At 37.0% G+C, this 17258-nt stretch overlaps 1 protein-coding gene across 1 annotated transcript; it reads right to left on the reverse strand.

Moving 5' to 3' along the window:
- Positions 1-15966: 15966 nt before the first annotated feature.
- On the reverse strand, positions 15967-16773 carry LOC131597159 (putative uncharacterized protein YGR160W). The gene has a single exon (XM_058869869.1). The coding sequence runs from the start codon at positions 16771-16773 to the stop codon at positions 15967-15969; it is 807 nt and encodes a 268-aa protein (XP_058725852.1).
- Between the last annotated feature and the right edge of the window lie 485 nt (positions 16774-17258).

Genomic DNA, 17258 nt, shown 5'->3' on the forward strand with positions numbered 1-17258 from the left:
GAAGTGAAGGAATTGGGTTTTTGGACTTGGGTAGAGGGGTTAGGGAGATTCGGTTTAGTGTAGGTGTGGATATAGGGTTTTGAATATTTAGTCTTAGCATCTTTTAGTTTGGCTTCAATTAATTTTGCTAACCCAATTGCTTGTGAGATGTTGGTTGGTTGTTGAATTGCCATTTCATTTCTAATTTCAGCATTAAGACCATAAATAAAACAGTTCAATATAGCATCTTGTGGTAGTCCCAAAACCTGATTACCCAATTGTTCAAATTTCGTTTGATACTCAATAACAGTTCCTTCTTGTTTCAACTTAAACAATTCAGCTTGATGATTGTCATAAGTAGATGGGCCAAAACGCAGTTCTAAAGCCCTTATGAAAGAGGCCCAATCGGTTAACAAATGACTATGATGCATCCATTTACACCATACTAAAGCATCTCCTTTCATATAAATTGAAATAAGCGATAATCTATTTTCTGCTGGGTAATTATAAAAACTGAAAAATTATTCAGCCGAAAATAACAACACATAAAGTACCAATGATAGATATATGCTAGACTAAATTAAGATCTAAAAGGCATTAAAAGAAATTGACATTAAACAAACTTCATACTTTCTTTATAGCCTCATTCAATTCTGAAAATACAATATAAATAGCTAGGGTTAAGCCTCCTATTGGGCCCACAAGCTGTGGGCCAAAAATAACAACACATAAAGTTCTACTAAATATTACTAACAACACCTATTTAATAATAAAAGTCCTTAAGTAAAACTGATATTTTCTTATTTCTCTTGGGCCGGTTCAGCTTCTTATCATAATTTTATCTATAAAAGCTTATTTTCAACTATTCATATGAAACTAAACTTGTAATCTTGAAACTACTGTAAAAAAGATGTTGAGACTAAAACCTAATTGTGATGCAAAATTTGAAACTATTGCTCAATGAAAATAGCACCACAACAACTATATAATCAAACCAAATGTTGACAAAAACTTATCTCATCTTGACCTTTTCTTTAATAAAATAACTTTTTTCATAAACCATTAATATTAGAACCACAACAGTATAATCAATACATATTATAAAAAAGAAAAATACTTTACAAAGCAACAATTACCATACACATAGAACATCATGGCAAACTAATCAACAATTACCATACACTTACAAACTAAATAAAAAAATTTGTACAAAGCAGCATATAGAATGCAAATAATCAAGAAATTTACCTCCCATAAAATGCATACCAAATATATTCGGTAAGAATGAAGTACCAGTTGTTAGGGCACAAGGTTTAAGAAATGAAAGAAAAAGAATATTGTATTCATTGTAAATGACGGCTACAAAAGATTGTGGAAAATGATTGGATTTAAATGACAACAACTACTAGTCTATTTATACACAAACCTAGGGTTACCATGTAGGCCCTAATAGAAAGTAAACTTAATAACTAAGTAAACAAAATAAACATAAACTAGAACCTAATAGCTAAACATAACAAACACAAACTCCAAAACTAAACACAATTCTGGAACGCAACATCAGAAGTTTCTACTTCTGAGCAACAGTGCTTCTGAGTAATCTCCTTAGAAGCTTCTGACTCTAACAACAACTTCTGAATATTGAATTATACTTAAATATCATCCCTTAATTCATATTCAGTTATCCAAAATCTACAATACTAACTCCATTCCTCAAACGTATAAGGTGTTCAGTCTTGACATCCTTCATGAGAACATCTGCAAGTTTCTTCTGGTTGCTACAGTGTGCAATTTCTGATACTCTATCTAGAAATGTAGATTTCTCCTTGAAAACCCATATGACGTTGATGGTTTTATTCTCCTTTGGAAGCTTAGTTAACTTCCAAGTCTTGTTTCCTTCTAAAGCCTCAAGTTCTTCTTTTATGGCATTCATCCAAACTTTCTTCTCGAGTGCTTCTTCAATACCCAATAGTTCATAATCTCTTTTTGATTCTGGAACCATATCTCCTTCTGAATTTTCTTCGGAAGTTTGACTACCACCAGAAGTTCACCCTTTGTTAACTTTTGGGTCTTGTCCAAAACCACCACCTTTAGAAGTTGGATCGCCTTCAGAAGTTATTTCTTCAGAAGTTCTTTCTTCAAAAGTTCCATCTTCAGAATCTTTTCTTTCAGAATCATCACCACCATCAGAGGCTGGACTAACTTCAGAAGATCTGCCTTCAAAAGTTCCACCTTTAACGTCATGATTAACACCAGAAACATGATCATCTTTAGAAGCTTTCCCTCCAGAACCTACGCCTTCAGAGTTTTCCCTTCCAGAAGAATGATCACCACCAGATTCAAAATCTGGATAAGAATCAGATTCACCATCTGACTCATCTTCAGAGTTTCCTTCTTCTTCCTCAGAGTCACCTTCAGAGTCTGACTCACCTTCAGAACTTTCAAGTTCTGTTTTATCTTCAGAAGCAGAATCCTCTTTAGATTCTGACTCATCTTCTGATTCTCCTTCTGACTCGGAATCACCTTCGGATTCTAACTTGTCTTCAGCGTCAGAGTCATCTTCTAACTCTGACTCTTCTTCCGAAACCTCAAATTCTAACTCTTCTCTAGAATCTTCAAAGTCATCTTCTAATTCTGAATCATATAAAAATACTCCTTCAGAATATTCAGAGTTATCTTCTTCCCCTTCAGAATTCGAAAACGACAAACTCACAGGTTCCTCATCAGATTCATAAGCCATTAATAGCATAAGTTCATCATCAGAATCTCCTTTGGCTATTTTAGCTTCTTCTTTGTTTGACCAACAATCTTTAGCAAAGTGGCTAAATCTATTACAACAGTAACACTGAACCATTCTCTTGTCATACTTCTCCTTTCCCTTCTGATATTTCTCCTCATCATAATAGAAGACTTCTGACTTCTGCGACCTACCATGTTTTTTCAGCTTCTGGTCCTTCTTAACAAAAGAAGCCTTCAGAGCCTGCTCAACTTCTCTCTCAGAAGTTCTTTCAATCAGACGCAACTTTTGCGCCTCTAGAATACTTTGCAGCTCTTCTATTCTCATGGTGTCCTGATCTTTATAATGTTTAATTGCTACAACAATGTAATCAAATTGAGGTGTAAAAGACCTCAATACCTTCTCTATGATTACTTTTTCAGAAAGGGTTTCTCCACAAGCTTTCATCTCATTAGTGATCAGAATCAATCTGGAGATGTACTCAGAAACCTTCTCGCTGTCCTTCATGTTGAGATTCTCATACTGCTTTCGTAGGGAATGAAGCTTCGCCTTCTTCACTGACGGGTAACCACTGTAACACCTAACTAGTGTATCCCATGCAGCCTTCGTCGTCATCGAATCAGCAATTTTCTCAAACTCGTTCACATCCACACACTGATGAATGTAAAACAACGCCTTCTGATCTTTCTTCTTTGTAGCTCTCTGCGCCTCTTTCTCTTGTTCTGTTGCATATGCTGCAACTGGAACGTAACCTTCGGTAACAAGCTTAAGAACATCTTGAGCCCCATATAACACGCGCATTTGAATCTTCCACCTATTCCAGTTCTTACCATCAAGCACCAGAAGTTTCGTATTCAAATTACTTCCACTCATTTTAACCTTGTGAAAGTCACGCAGATCTCACCAAACACAGTGTTTCCCAATCTCGCAGAATCAGAAAATGTGATTCTGTTCCGATTTTGTTCAAAATTTAACACAAATAAAAGAACCAAAATTGATCACACAACACCTCACCGTTTCACTAGTGTTTCATGTGTTTCCCCGTGGATCCGAACCGGAGCTCTAGATACCAATTTGTTAGGGCACAAGGTTTAAGAAATGAAAGCAAAAAGAATATTGCATTCACTGTAAATGACGACTACAAAAGACAGTGGAAAATGATTGGATTTAAATAACAACAACTACTAGTCTATTTATACACAAACCTAGGGTTTCCACGTAGGCCCTAATAGAAAGTAAACTTAATAACTAAGTAAACAAAATAAACATAAACTAGAACCTAATAGCTAAGCATGACAAACACAAACTCTAGAACCTAAACACACTTCTGGAATGCAACATCAGAAGTTTATGCTTCTGAGCAACAGTGCTTCTGAGTAATCTTCTTAGAAGCTTCTGACTCCAACAACAACTTCTGAATATTGAATTATACTTCAATACCAGTGACCACCCCGATATTTGCAGCTATGAACTGAATTACAAGGATAACGCATGATGCCATCACCTATATAGTGAGATAACTGGTTCAAAGTCCTTTAATCACATGTAAACAACAACAACATTCACAAACCCTAAATTTAAAATAGTAGATTCTCAAAATCACGACATATATGGTTGTGATTCGTGCGGTAGCGGTATCTTACTGAGTTACCAAACACATATAGAGGCCTGAGAGAGTGAGAGAACGTGAATTGGAAACACCGCGATAAATCTTTAATGAACAAATATAAAACAATCGTCATTCAAGCGTATTAACAGTAGATTGATGGAAGGCTTCACGAGAATTGGAGCCGAAGAGTAATGACTGAAGAAATTTCTCGATCGATGATTTCTCAAGTTTGAGGAATTTAAGGCTTAAATGGCGGCTTCGATGTACAATTTGAAGGATAGAAAAACACTTAGAAAGGGGGGGTTTGAATAAGTGTAGCTTTAAAACTTGTAAGATAAAAACTATTTACACAATGATTTTTATCCTGGTTCGTTGTTAACTAAACTACTCTAGTCCACCCCCTTGGAGTGATTTACCTCACCTGAGGATTTATTCCACGAATCACACTTGATTACAATGGTTTTCCACTTAGAAACACTCTAAGTCTTCTAGAGTATCCTGATCACAACCTGATCACTCTAGGAACAAACTGCTTAGACAACTTCTAAGACTTGCTAGAGTACACTGATCAACAACCTAATCACTCTAGAACTTACAACTTAATGTAAACAAATTCTTTTAAGAGTTACAATGCTTCTTATAAAGCTATTATCACAACTGTGATTTTCTCTTAAGTTTAAGCTTAAATCTCACTAAGATATTACAACAGCAATGTAGTGAGCTTGATGATGAAGTTTGAGAGCTTTTGAATTTGACAGCGTTTCTGTATAATGCGCAAGTGATATATTGAGCTTCTCATCAGAACTTCATATTTATAGGCACTTGAGAAGATGACCGTTGGGAGCATTTAATGCTTTGCGTAATCCGTACAGCATTGCATTTAATGTTTCACTTTTTGTCAACTACCTCGAGCCTTGTTTCCGCTGTGTCTAATGACGTTGCCTTTAATAGCTTCTAACGTTCCTTTTGTCAGTCAGCGTAGCCTGCCATCTTGTACTTGCTTCTGATCTGATGTTTGTGTAAACAACGTTTGAATATCATCAGAGTCAAACAGCTTGGTGCAGAGCATCTTCTTGTCTTCTGACCTTGAAGTGCTTCTGAGCGTGATACCATGAGAACTTCAGTGCTTCTGCTTCTGATCTCAAGTTCTTCTGATGCTTCCATAGACCCATGTTCTGATTCTGCTTGACCATCTTCTGATGTCTTGCCAGACCATGTTCTGATGTTGCATGCTGAACCTTTTGAGTCAGTGCTTCTTGCGCTGATTTTGTGCATACTCTTTATATAATTCCTGAAATGGAAATTGCATAGTATTAGAGTACCACATTATCTCATACAAAATTCATATGCTTGTTATCATCAAAACTAAGAATATTGATCAGAACAAATCTTGTTCTAACACCATTGATCTTGTTTTTAAACCTTGGTGTTAAGAAATGAATTATTTCCGGTGAAACATCTCTTAACCCATTGACCTTGTATTTTAAAGCTTGGCCCCTTTTTGATTTGATTTAAAATTTGTTAAGTATTTTAAAGCTTAACCTTTTCAAAACTTATTAGGTATTTTAAAGCCTAATTCCTTTTCCAAAATTGTTAAGTATTTTAAAGATTAACCTTTTAAACTTATTAGTTATTTTAAATCCTAATCTTCTTTTAAACTTGTTAAGTATTTTAAAGCTTAACCCTCTTTTAAAAAACTTGTGAGTATTTTAAAGCTCACACCCAAAAATATTTTGGCCACTTTGGCCTTTTTTTTTTCCTTTTTAAGAGGAACTACAGAAGCTCTGACTTCCCTATTTCACTTAAGGGGTATGTATGTAACACCCCAAATCTACCCAACAATTATATTGAAATCAGAGTGCGGAAAAAATTTCAACCTTCACTGAGGCATTACATTCACAACTTCAAAACCAACATTAAACAACTTAATTCTTAACAGATACTTAGTAAGTAATAATTAGGAAAGACTTATCATAATTACTTAGTCTTTAAATATTTTAACTTTATTAAATAACTACGAAACAAATTCTTCGCAGAGCATCTTCTTGTCTTCTGACCTTGAAGAGCTTCTGAGCGTGATACCATGAGAACTTCAGTGCTTCTGCTTCTGAACTCAAGTTCTTCTGATGCTTCCATAGACCCATGTTCTGGTTCTGCTTGACCATCTTCTGATGTCTTGCCAGACCATGTTCTGATGTTGCATGCTGAACCTTCTGAGTCAGTGCTTCTTGCGCTGATTTTGTGCATACTCTTTGTATAATTCCTGAAACGGAAATTGCATAGTATTAGAGTACCACATTATCTCATACAAAATTCATATCCTTGTTATCATCAAAACTAAGAATATTGATCAGAACAAATCTTGTTCTAACAATCTCCCCCTTTTTGATGATGACTAAAACATACATAAATGATATGAATTTGCGATCAGAAAAGACAGACGGCTAAGGACCATTACACAGCTATAGCATAAGCGTATAGACAATGTGTGAATATGTCTCCCCCTTAGATTAACAATCCCCCCCTGAGATAAATAATCTCCCCCTGAAATAAATACTAGAAGAATTTTTATAAATAAAAGACTTCCCTGAGTATTTAAGTTGAGACGTTCACATATGCTTAGATCTTCAGAACATTCACATCTTCTGATTCTTGCTTCCATAGGACAATTTCAGAACTTGAATTTCCTAGATCTTCAGAATATTCATAGCTTCTGATTCTTGCTTCCATTGGACAGCTTCAGAGCTTGAATTTCTTCTTGAGTCATTGCATGCTAGATTGTATCAGAACATTGTTGAATGTACCAGAGCATCATCAGAGCATCTCTACATCCTGAAATGTTACAGAACAAACTAAACGACAACAGTCAGCATGAATGAATCAGATCATATAATGTGTTTCAGAATTTTATACTATGTACCAGAACACACACACAAAATGTTTCAGAGCATATTTTGTAACTAAAAACATGCATCAGAACATATAAAGAATAAGAATGAAAAAATATTCTATCATCAGAATATCAGAACATTCTTCCTTCTTGCTTCCGATCTTGAAGCTTTATAGCACTAAGCTTGCTTCAATTTCCAAGAGCTTGATTCTTTATAGGATTTCTTTTCCTCATCTTTTTGCTTCTAATGTTGAGCTTTAAAGAGGATCTTCAATTCCTGCAAGACAACACTCAAAAGCATAGAACTTTGCAAGTTCTGTTAGAAATGTGGAGCCTTTCTCCCAGCAACTGATAAAATAAATCAGATCATTTATCACATTTTTCTCCCCCTTTTTGTCATAACATCAACAACATAAAAGATTCAAATGAAAAACAAGACAAACAATATGAGAGAAGAAAGGATAGCTTAATTAATAGCAGAGAGAAAGCAGAAGTACAAGAGTATATGGAAGATGCATAAAAACAGATGCAGCAAACAAAAGAAAACAACTAAGACTCAATCTAAGATTACCCTAGCTTCGACATGATCTTGGCCAGCATATCATGAATCCCATTGTTGCTCTCATTCTGCCTCTCCATGAAAGCACGAAACTCAGCGTTGATTGATCTCTGCTCATCTTGGTTCTTCTGAATGACTTCCAAAGTCCTTGCAAGACGGGAAGGTTCATCAGAAGAAGCTTCACAACTTCTATCCAGAGGAATGGCATTGTGATCCGCAGCTTCCATGGTCAGATCATTTGCAGGATTTTCCTCAACAGGAATGGTTTCAACAACATGATCTTCAGCATCCGCTTCTTGCATAGAAGCATCTCCATACTCTGCAGCAGGAACCTCAGAATCTCCATTCTCAAGTGCCTGAAGAATGGCAGCAAGATTCCTAGGAGCAGAAGGACCTTCAACTTCTGGTGGGTCAACCACTTCTGGAATGACCAAGCTTGGGTCTTCCTCAGAAGGATTTTACCTCAGAAATTCAAAAAGAGTCCTGAAGTCTCCGAGCAGAACAGGATATTGAGGTCTCCAGACCATAATTTCCCTGCAAGGGTTAGCTTCCATTGCAGCAGCAATTCTTGCTTCTTCCAACTCATCCACAAATCTCTTTTCTTCAAAGATATATCTCCCTCCGAGACGAGCAAACCAGAAGTCTTCATAACTTCTCAGAATTCCACGAGGCCGTGGAGCAGCTTCTACACAAGCTTCCTGAAGTTCTATAAAACAAGCATCTGCTTTTCTGCGTAAGATTCTCCAAAACTTTCGCATAGCAACTTCATTTAGGCCAGAACTTTCAGCGATTCTGATAGTATCAAAGACTCTTCTGAGATTCCTCTTTACCATTTCAAAAATTACACCAATAGGGTATAAACGGCGGGATTTTATTTTGGTTAAGGGAGAGTCAGGGTTAGGGACAGAATATGGTTGAGGCTCTCTGTCCAACCGATAAGAAGATTCTACTTCATTTTCAGAGTCTAACACTACCAATTAAGCTTCAGGACGAGGCTTGGGGGTGTAGTTGCAATCACGGAGCAATTGCTCATGTGATGCAGAGTCTGGAAGATCAGAAACACATGGGTTGTTTTGAGAGGTGGAAGGAATGGGTTAATAGTTGGCATGGGGAGGAGGTTGAGAAGTGGATAAATTTGTGTGAGGTGGAAAGAGAGTTTGTAGTAGTGGTATATCAAGAACAGGGTTATCAAGGACCTGGTCAGAAGCAAGGTTGGTTGAGGGGGGGGGGGGGGGGGGGGGAGAAGGAATGGGAGCATCTGGAATGGGTGAAGGAGGAGGAGTAAGGATTTTGGTTACAGGAGAAGTGGGAGGTGTAAGAACATGAACTTTGATGGGTGATTCTGATGGGGCTTTATTTGGTTCAGGGGTTAGGGCAACAACTATTGGTGCAACTTCTGAATGTAAAGCAGGAAAAGAATCTGGTTCAGAGAGATGTATACCTTTGGATACCTTCTGAACAGCTTCGAACACAGCCTCAAGCTTCTTCTGCTTCTTACTCTTCTTCTCTTCAGCAAACTTTGCTTTACCACGAGAGATTTCTCTCCTTCTGGCAGATTCGAGAGCTTCCTTCTTATTTTCAACAGCATTCTGACCTTCAACTACTTGAGTTGTTAGTCTTTGCAAGATTTCTTCCTGCTGATTCACAGCTTCTTGAACAAACTCTTCTTCATCGGAGTCATTTATTATCAGCTTCCTTTTTATGATTTTCTTCTTCTCAACAACTTTAACATTTTCAGCATTTTTATTCGACTTCTTCTTCTTCTTCTTATCAGCAGCCTCCTTCTTATTCTTTTCAAATTCAATTGAAACAGCCTGAACAACTTCAGCAATAACTTCTTCTGGAACAACCTCTTTAACAGTAGCAGCAGCTACATTCTGAACTACCTTCACCTGATTATCAGAAGGATGATCAAATTTTCTTTTGGTCCTTCTTTCCTTCTTTTCAGCAGCTTGAGGAGCAGCTTCTGAAACATCTTCTGAGGCAGCAGCCTTAGAGGTAGAAGTTTTCTTGCGACCTACTTTAGCAGGAGCACCTTTTTCTTGATCTTTTACTCCTTCATCTTCTTTCAGTGACTTCAAATACCTAGTTCTGACTCCTGGTACCTCACTTCTGAAGAAGGTTTCAAAGTCAGGAAGAACAGGGTCTCTTCTGCTTCTTGTTCCAGAAAGAGGTTGAGAGGTTTTGATGATAGTATCAATCACCTTCATCTTTCTCAAAGTGAGAGCATTCAAGCAACTACCAGTGGTAACAACAAGGTCTTTGATAGTACCTTCAATTTCCAGGTTCTCAACAATCTTGGAGTGAACCAGAAGGTTTGTAATGATTCTTCCAAAAGGAATAATAGTACAATTTTTCACTCTGAAGGCATTTCTGGAATCCCTCACAGCATTACACATGTGATTGAAAATTATGTAGATAACATCAACCTTCTTCTTAGTGGCAATGCAATACAGAATGTATTTCTGCTCATTGTTGACGAAATCTGCAGCATGTGTTCCTTTCCTATGATAGAAACACCCCAGAAGAATCTTGGTCCAGATTTTGTAGAGGTCTTTCATGTCCTTGACATTCTTTATCTTATTTACATCTGTGTAGAGAGTAGACAACATAACATCCCAATCAGCCCTTTGATCAATTTCAAAAGCACCCTCAGGGTTTCTCAGATCAAACATCATTCTTAGGATGTTCTCAGTAACTACCACAAACTTCCCATGGACGAAAGACAAGATGGATTTAGGAGCAACAACTGCATGCACCCAAAACTCCTTAACAAGATCTGGGTAGACCGGTCCACAGAACTCAACAAACAATGAAGTCCATCCTTGAAAAATGATATCTTCTTTAAGATGATATTCATGTTCTTTGATGCTATCAAAATCTACCATGAGTTCATAGATAACTTCCAAGTCATTCTTAGGAATAAAGCAGGCAACAACCGGAGTGATTTGCTGATTTTCTTCTTCTTGAAGATGAAGAGGGACAGATGAGCCAACATTGTGAGATGATGAAGCAGCCATTGAAACAGAACAGAAATTAGAAGAACAATTTATGGGTTTGCGCTTAGGGTTTGAGAAGAGACTGAAAAGGTTGCAAAAGTGCATGCAAGAAGAAGGAGAGAATGGGAGCGAAAAAGATAAACGTTATGATTTGAAATGTATTTATAGAGACGGATTTGAAAAAGAATGCAATAAAATTTTGAGAATGAACAGTTATAGAATCAAAAGAAATCAATTGCATTAAATAATGAGTGACGTTAGGTGAGAGAACATGGTAAATGAAATGATTTAACACAGTTACCTAGGACGGCGTCCCATCAGATTCTTCACGCTTTTTACTAACCGTACAGACACGTGTTCACCATCAGAAACTAATTGATGACAGCTGTGTTGTTCTGAATAGACTTTACACCTTCTGATTCTGATCACTGCTTCTGATTGTCATTCTTTAAAAATGATCTAGTTCTGATAGGATCATCTTTCTTTCCAAGAATTACATCTTCTGAGTGAGCTGATGAAAGTCTAGATGATCTTCTAACTGTTGGCTCTTTAAAAATTCTAAGATTCTCTAAAGATGCAGCAACCTGATCTTCTGATCCATTGCTTCTGAGAGTTTCAGCTTCTGGAGCTTTGCTTCTTGGTTCTACAGCATCTGATATGTCAATATCTATATCTGCAAAATTCTCAAACTGCTTTGGTTTTTCAAGACCAAGCTTATCATCAAACCTGATATTGATTGATTCTTCTACAACCAATGTTTCAGTATTGTATACTCTGTAGCCTTTAGAGCGTTCAGAATATCCAAGAAGAAAACATTTTTGTGCCTTAGAATCAAACTTACCAAGATGATCTTTAGTATTCAGAATAAAACACACACATCCAAAAGGATGAAAATATGAAATGTTGGGCTTTCTGTTCTTCCACAATTCATAAGGAGTCTTATTTAGAATAGGTCTTATAGAGATTCTATTCTGAATATAACATGCAGTGTTTATTGCTTCTGCCCAGAAGTGCTTAGCCATATTGGTCTCATTGATCATGGTTCTAGCCATCTCTTGCAGAGTCCTATTCTTTCGCTCTACAACTCCATTTTGCTGTGGAGTTCTAGGGCAAGAGAAATCATGGGCAATACCATTTTCTTTGAAGAATTCCTCAAAGAATCTGTTCTCAAATTCGCCACCATGATCACTTCTGACCTTTATGATTTTGCACTCCTTCTCAGATTGGATCTGAGTGCAGAATTCAAAGAACACTGAATGAGACTCATCCTTGTGTTTTTTAAGAACTTTACCCATGTCCAGCGGCTATAATCATCTACGATGACTAATCCATATTTCTTCCCTCTGATAGATGCTGTTTTGACTGGTCCAAACAGATCAATATGCAGAAGTTCTAACGGCCTTGAGGAAGAGACAACATTCTTAGATTTGAATGCAGGTTTGGAGAACTTGCCCTTCTGACATGCTTCATAAAGAGCATCTGATTTATATTTCAAATTTGGGAGACCTCTGACCAGAGTCAGTTTGTTAATTTGAGAAATCTTTCTCAAACTAGCATGTCCTAATCTTCTGTGTCAGACCCATTGCTCTTCAGAAACAGACATAAGGCAAGTCACCTTCTGCTTCTCAAGATCTGAAAGATCAATCTTATAGATGTTGTTCTTTCTCTTGCCTGTAAATAGGATTGAGCCATCCTTCTGACTTACAGCCTTGCAAGACTTTTGATTGAAGATTATATCATAACCATTGTCACTTAATTGACTTATGGACAATAAGTTATGCGTTAATCCTTCTACAAGAAGTACATTAGTTATGGAAGGAGAGTTACCAAAACTTATGGTTCCAGAGCCAATAATCTTTCCCTTCTGATCTCCTCCAAACTTGACTTCTCCACCAGGTTTAAGCACCAGGTCTTGGAATGTAGACCTTCTTCCCGTCATGTGTCGCGAGCACCCAGAGTCCAAGTACCATGACATTTTGTGCTTTGTTCTCTTTGCAGCTAAGGATATCTGCAACATAAATTATCTTCTCCTTAGGTACCCACAATTTCTTGGGTCCTTTCTTGTTAGTTTTCCTCAAGTTCTGATTGAACTTGGGTTTAGCATAATAGTTAACAGGAGGAACAACATGATATTTCTTAGGTTGTGTCACATGCTTCTTGGTGCGTACAGTGTTAAAACTCTGTGCATGTGAAGTGAGCCTAATATCATGTGCATGTCCATATTTGAACTGATCATACAATGGCTTGTATGTGATTTTCAGATCATCAACAGGTTCAAATTTATGTGAGGTATCACCCTCAAATCCAAAGCCAAACCTTCTATTTCCAGAAACACCATATATCATAGAAGCAAGATGACTTCTGCCAATACTTCTAAATAGGAACTTTATGAAACTCGAGTCATATTCTTTCAGAATATGATTTAGACTAGGAATGGATTTTTCTGATTCAGAAGGAGATCCACTATCTTTGGATAATTTTAAAACTTTTTCCTTCAGTTCAGAATTTTCCACTTCCAGCTTCTTAGTTTCAAATTCAAATTTCTTTTTTAGCTTTTTGTATTTGATACTAAGGTGAGCCTTGAGTTCCAGAATTTCAGTTAAGCTGGAAACCAATTCATCTCTAGATAGTTCAGAAAATACTTCTTCAGAATCTGATTCTGATGTAGATTTTGATCCATCATCCACTGTGGCCATTAGTGCAAAGTTGGCTTGCTCTCCTTTAGAGTCTGATTCTGAGTCAGATTCAGAATCATCCCATGTTGCCATAAGACATTTCTTCTTATGAAACTTCTTCTTGGGATTCTCCTTCTGAAGTTTTGGACATTCACTCTTGAAGTGTCCAGGCTCATTGCACTCATAGCAGACAACTTTCTTCTTGTCAGATCTTCTGCCACCAGAAGATTCTCCTCGTTCAAATTTCTTTGAACTTCTGAAGCTCTTGAACTTCCTTTGCTTGCTCTTCCAGAGTTGGTTTATCCTTCTGGAGATCATGGACAGTTCATATTCTTCTTCTGATTCTGATTCCTCAGAATCTACTTCTTCAGCCTGAAAAGCGTTAGTGCATTTTTTAAAATTAGATTTTAATGCAATAGACATACCTTTCTTCTAAGGATCGTTTGCTTCCAGCTCTATCTCATGGCTTCTCAAGGCACTGATTAGCTCTTCCAAAGAAACCTCATTCAGATTCTTTGCAATCTTGAATGCAGTCACCATTGAGCCCCATCTTCTGAGCAAGCTTCTGATGATCTTCTTTACATGATCAGCCTTGGTGTAGCCTTTGTCCAGAACTCTCAATCCAGCAGTTAGCGTTTGAAATCTTGAGAACGTCTTCTCAATATCTTCATCATCCTCCATCTTGATGGCTTCATATTTCTGGATTAGAGCAAGAGCTTTAGTCTCCTTGACTTGAGCATTTCCCTCATGGGTCATTTTCAATGACTCATATGTATCATAGGCAGTTTCCCTATTAGATATCTTCTCATACTCAGCATGAGAGATAGCATTCAGCAAAACAGTCCTACATTTATGATGATTCTTGAAAAGCTTCTTTTTATCATCATCCATTTCTTGTCTAGTAAGCCTTACGCCTGTAGCTTTTACTGGATGTTTGTAACCATCCATCGGAAGATCCCATAGTTCACCATCTAGACCAAGGAAATAACTTTCCAGTTTATCTTTCCAGTATTCAAAGTTTTCCCCATCAAATACTGGTGGTCTAGTGTAACCATTGTATTGCTCAACAGAGCCAGATGTAGATGTAGTTGTTGGAATTTCACCAGCCATCTTTTACTGAAGCGTTTTTCTCTTCCTGAATCTTTTCTAAACACGGTTAAGTGCTTGCACCTTAGAACCGGCGCTCTGATGCCAATTGAAGGATAGAAAAACACTTAGAAAGGGGGGGGGGGTTGAATAAGTGTAGCTTTAAAACTTGTAAGATAAAAACTATTTGCACAATGATTTTTATCCTGGTTCGTTGTTAACTAAACTACTCTAGTCCACCCCCTTGAAGTGATTTACCTCACCTGAGGATTTAATCCACTAATCACACTTGATTACAATGGTTTTCCACTTAGAAACACTCTAAGTCTTCTAGAGTATCCTGATCACAACCTGATCACTCTAGGAACAAACTGCTTAGACAACTTCTAAGACTTGCTAGAGTATACTGATCAACAACCTGATCACTCTAGAACTTACAAATTAATGTAAAAAAATTCTTTTAAGAGTTATAATGCTACATATAAAGCTATTATCACAACTGTGATTTTCTCTTAAGTTTAAGCTTAAATCTCACTAAGATATTACAACAGCAATGTAGTGAACTTGATGACGAAGTTTGAGAGCTTTTGAATTTGACATCGTTTCTGTATAATGCGCAAGTGATATATTGAGCTTCTCATCAGAACTTCATATTTATAGGCACTTGAGAAGATGACCGTTAGGAGCATTTAATGCTTTGCGTAATCCATACAACATTGCATTTAATGTTTCACTTTTTTGTCAACTACCTCGAGCCTTGTTTCCGCTGTGTCTACTGACGTTGCCTTTAATAGCTTCTAACGTTCCTTTTGTCAGTCAGCGTAGCCTGCCATCTTGTACTTGCTTCTGATCTGATGTTTGTGTAAATAACGTTTGAATATCATCAGAGTCAAACAGCTTGGTGCAGAGCATCTTTTTGTCTTCTGACCTTGAAGAGCTTCTGAGCGTGATACCATGAGAACTTCAGTGCTTCTGCTTCTGAACTCAAGTTCTTCTGATGCTTCCATAGACCCATGTTCTGATTCTGCTTGACCATCTTCTGATGTCTTGCCATACCATGTTCTGATGTTGCATGCTGAACCTTCTTAGTCAGTGCTTCTTGCGCTGATTTTGTGCATACTCTTTGTATAATTCCTGAAACGGAAATTGCATAGTATTAGAGTACCACATTATCTCATACAAAATTCATATCCTTGTTATCATCAAAACTAAGAATATTGATTTTGACGTTGATGGTTTTATTCTCCTTTGGAAGCTTAGTTAACTTCCAAGTCTTGTTTCCTTCTAATGCCTCAAGTTCTTCTTTCATGGCATTCAGCCAAACTTTCTTCTCGAGTGCTTCTTGAATACCCAATAATTCAGAATCTCTTTTTGATTCTGGAACCATATCTCCTTCTAAATTTTCTTCGGAAGTTTGACTACCACCAGAAGTTCACCCTTTGTTAACTTTTGGGTCTTGTCCAAAACCACCACCTTTAGAAGTTGGATCGCCTTCAGAAGTTATTTCTTCAGAAGTTCTTTCTTCAAAAGTTCCATCTTCAGAATCTTTTCTTTCAGAATCATCACCACCATCAGAGGCTGGACTAACTTCAGAAGATCTGCCTTCAAAAGTTCCACCTTTAACGTCATGATTAACACCAGAAACATGATCATCTTTAGAAGCTTTCCTTCCAGAACCTACGCCTTCATAGTTCTCCTTTCCAGAAGAATGATCACCACCAGATTCAAAATCTGGATAAGAATCAGATTCACCATCTGACTCATCTTCAGAGTTTCCTTCTTCTTCCTCAGAGTCACCTTTAGAGTCTGACTCACCTTCAGAACTTTCAAGTTCTGTTTTATCTTCAGAAGCAGAATCCTCTTTAGATTCTGACTCATCTTCTGATTCTCCTTCTGACTCAGAATCACCTTCGGATTCTAACTTGTCTTCAGCTTCAGAGTCATCTTCTAACTCTGACTCTTCTTCCGAAACCTCAAATTCTAACTCTTCTCTAGAATCTTCAAAGTCATCTTCTAATTCTGAATCATATAAAAATACTCCTTCAGAATATTCAGGGTTATCTTCTTCCCCTTCAGAATTTGAAAACGACAAACTCACATGTTCCTCATCAGATTCATAAGCCATTAATAGCATAAGTTCATCATCAGAATCTCCTTTGGCTATTTTAGCTTCTTCTTTGTTTGACCAACAATCTTTCGCAAAGTGGCCAAATCTATTACAACAGTAACACTGAACCATTCTCTTGTCATACTTCTCCTTTCCCTTCTGATGTTTCTCCTTGTAACGCCCGTAAATGTGTTTTTCTGATTAATTGTGATGTTTGCTACATTTTCCTAATTTTACCGTTTTCGAGTCGAGTCAGTCGGTAAATATTAATTATGTTAATATTTTACTTATTACTTTCCATGTGTGTAATTATTATGTTTTGGGTGTTAATTGGTTAGAATTAATGTTTAGTGACATTTGGGCCAAAATTAGAATTTATGAAAGTTGAGTGGGTGAAAATGAGAAGTAGAGAAATAGAAAGAGATATTTTGATATAGAGAGAAAATGAGATATTTTGAGATAGAAAGAAAGAAAGAGAACTTGGGAAGAGAAGAGAAAGAAGAGAAAAACAAAGAGAAGAAGAGAGTTGTAGAATCCAAACCAAGCTAGAGCCAAGAATCCAACCAAGGTAAGGGGGATGAATATAGTTTATCTTGATTGTATGGTTCTTGTAGTTT

Source organism: Vicia villosa, linkage group LG4, assembly GCF_029867415.1.
Source record: "Vicia villosa cultivar HV-30 ecotype Madison, WI linkage group LG4, Vvil1.0, whole genome shotgun sequence".
In the NCBI taxonomy this organism is placed as follows: domain Eukaryota; kingdom Viridiplantae; phylum Streptophyta; class Magnoliopsida; order Fabales; family Fabaceae; genus Vicia; species Vicia villosa.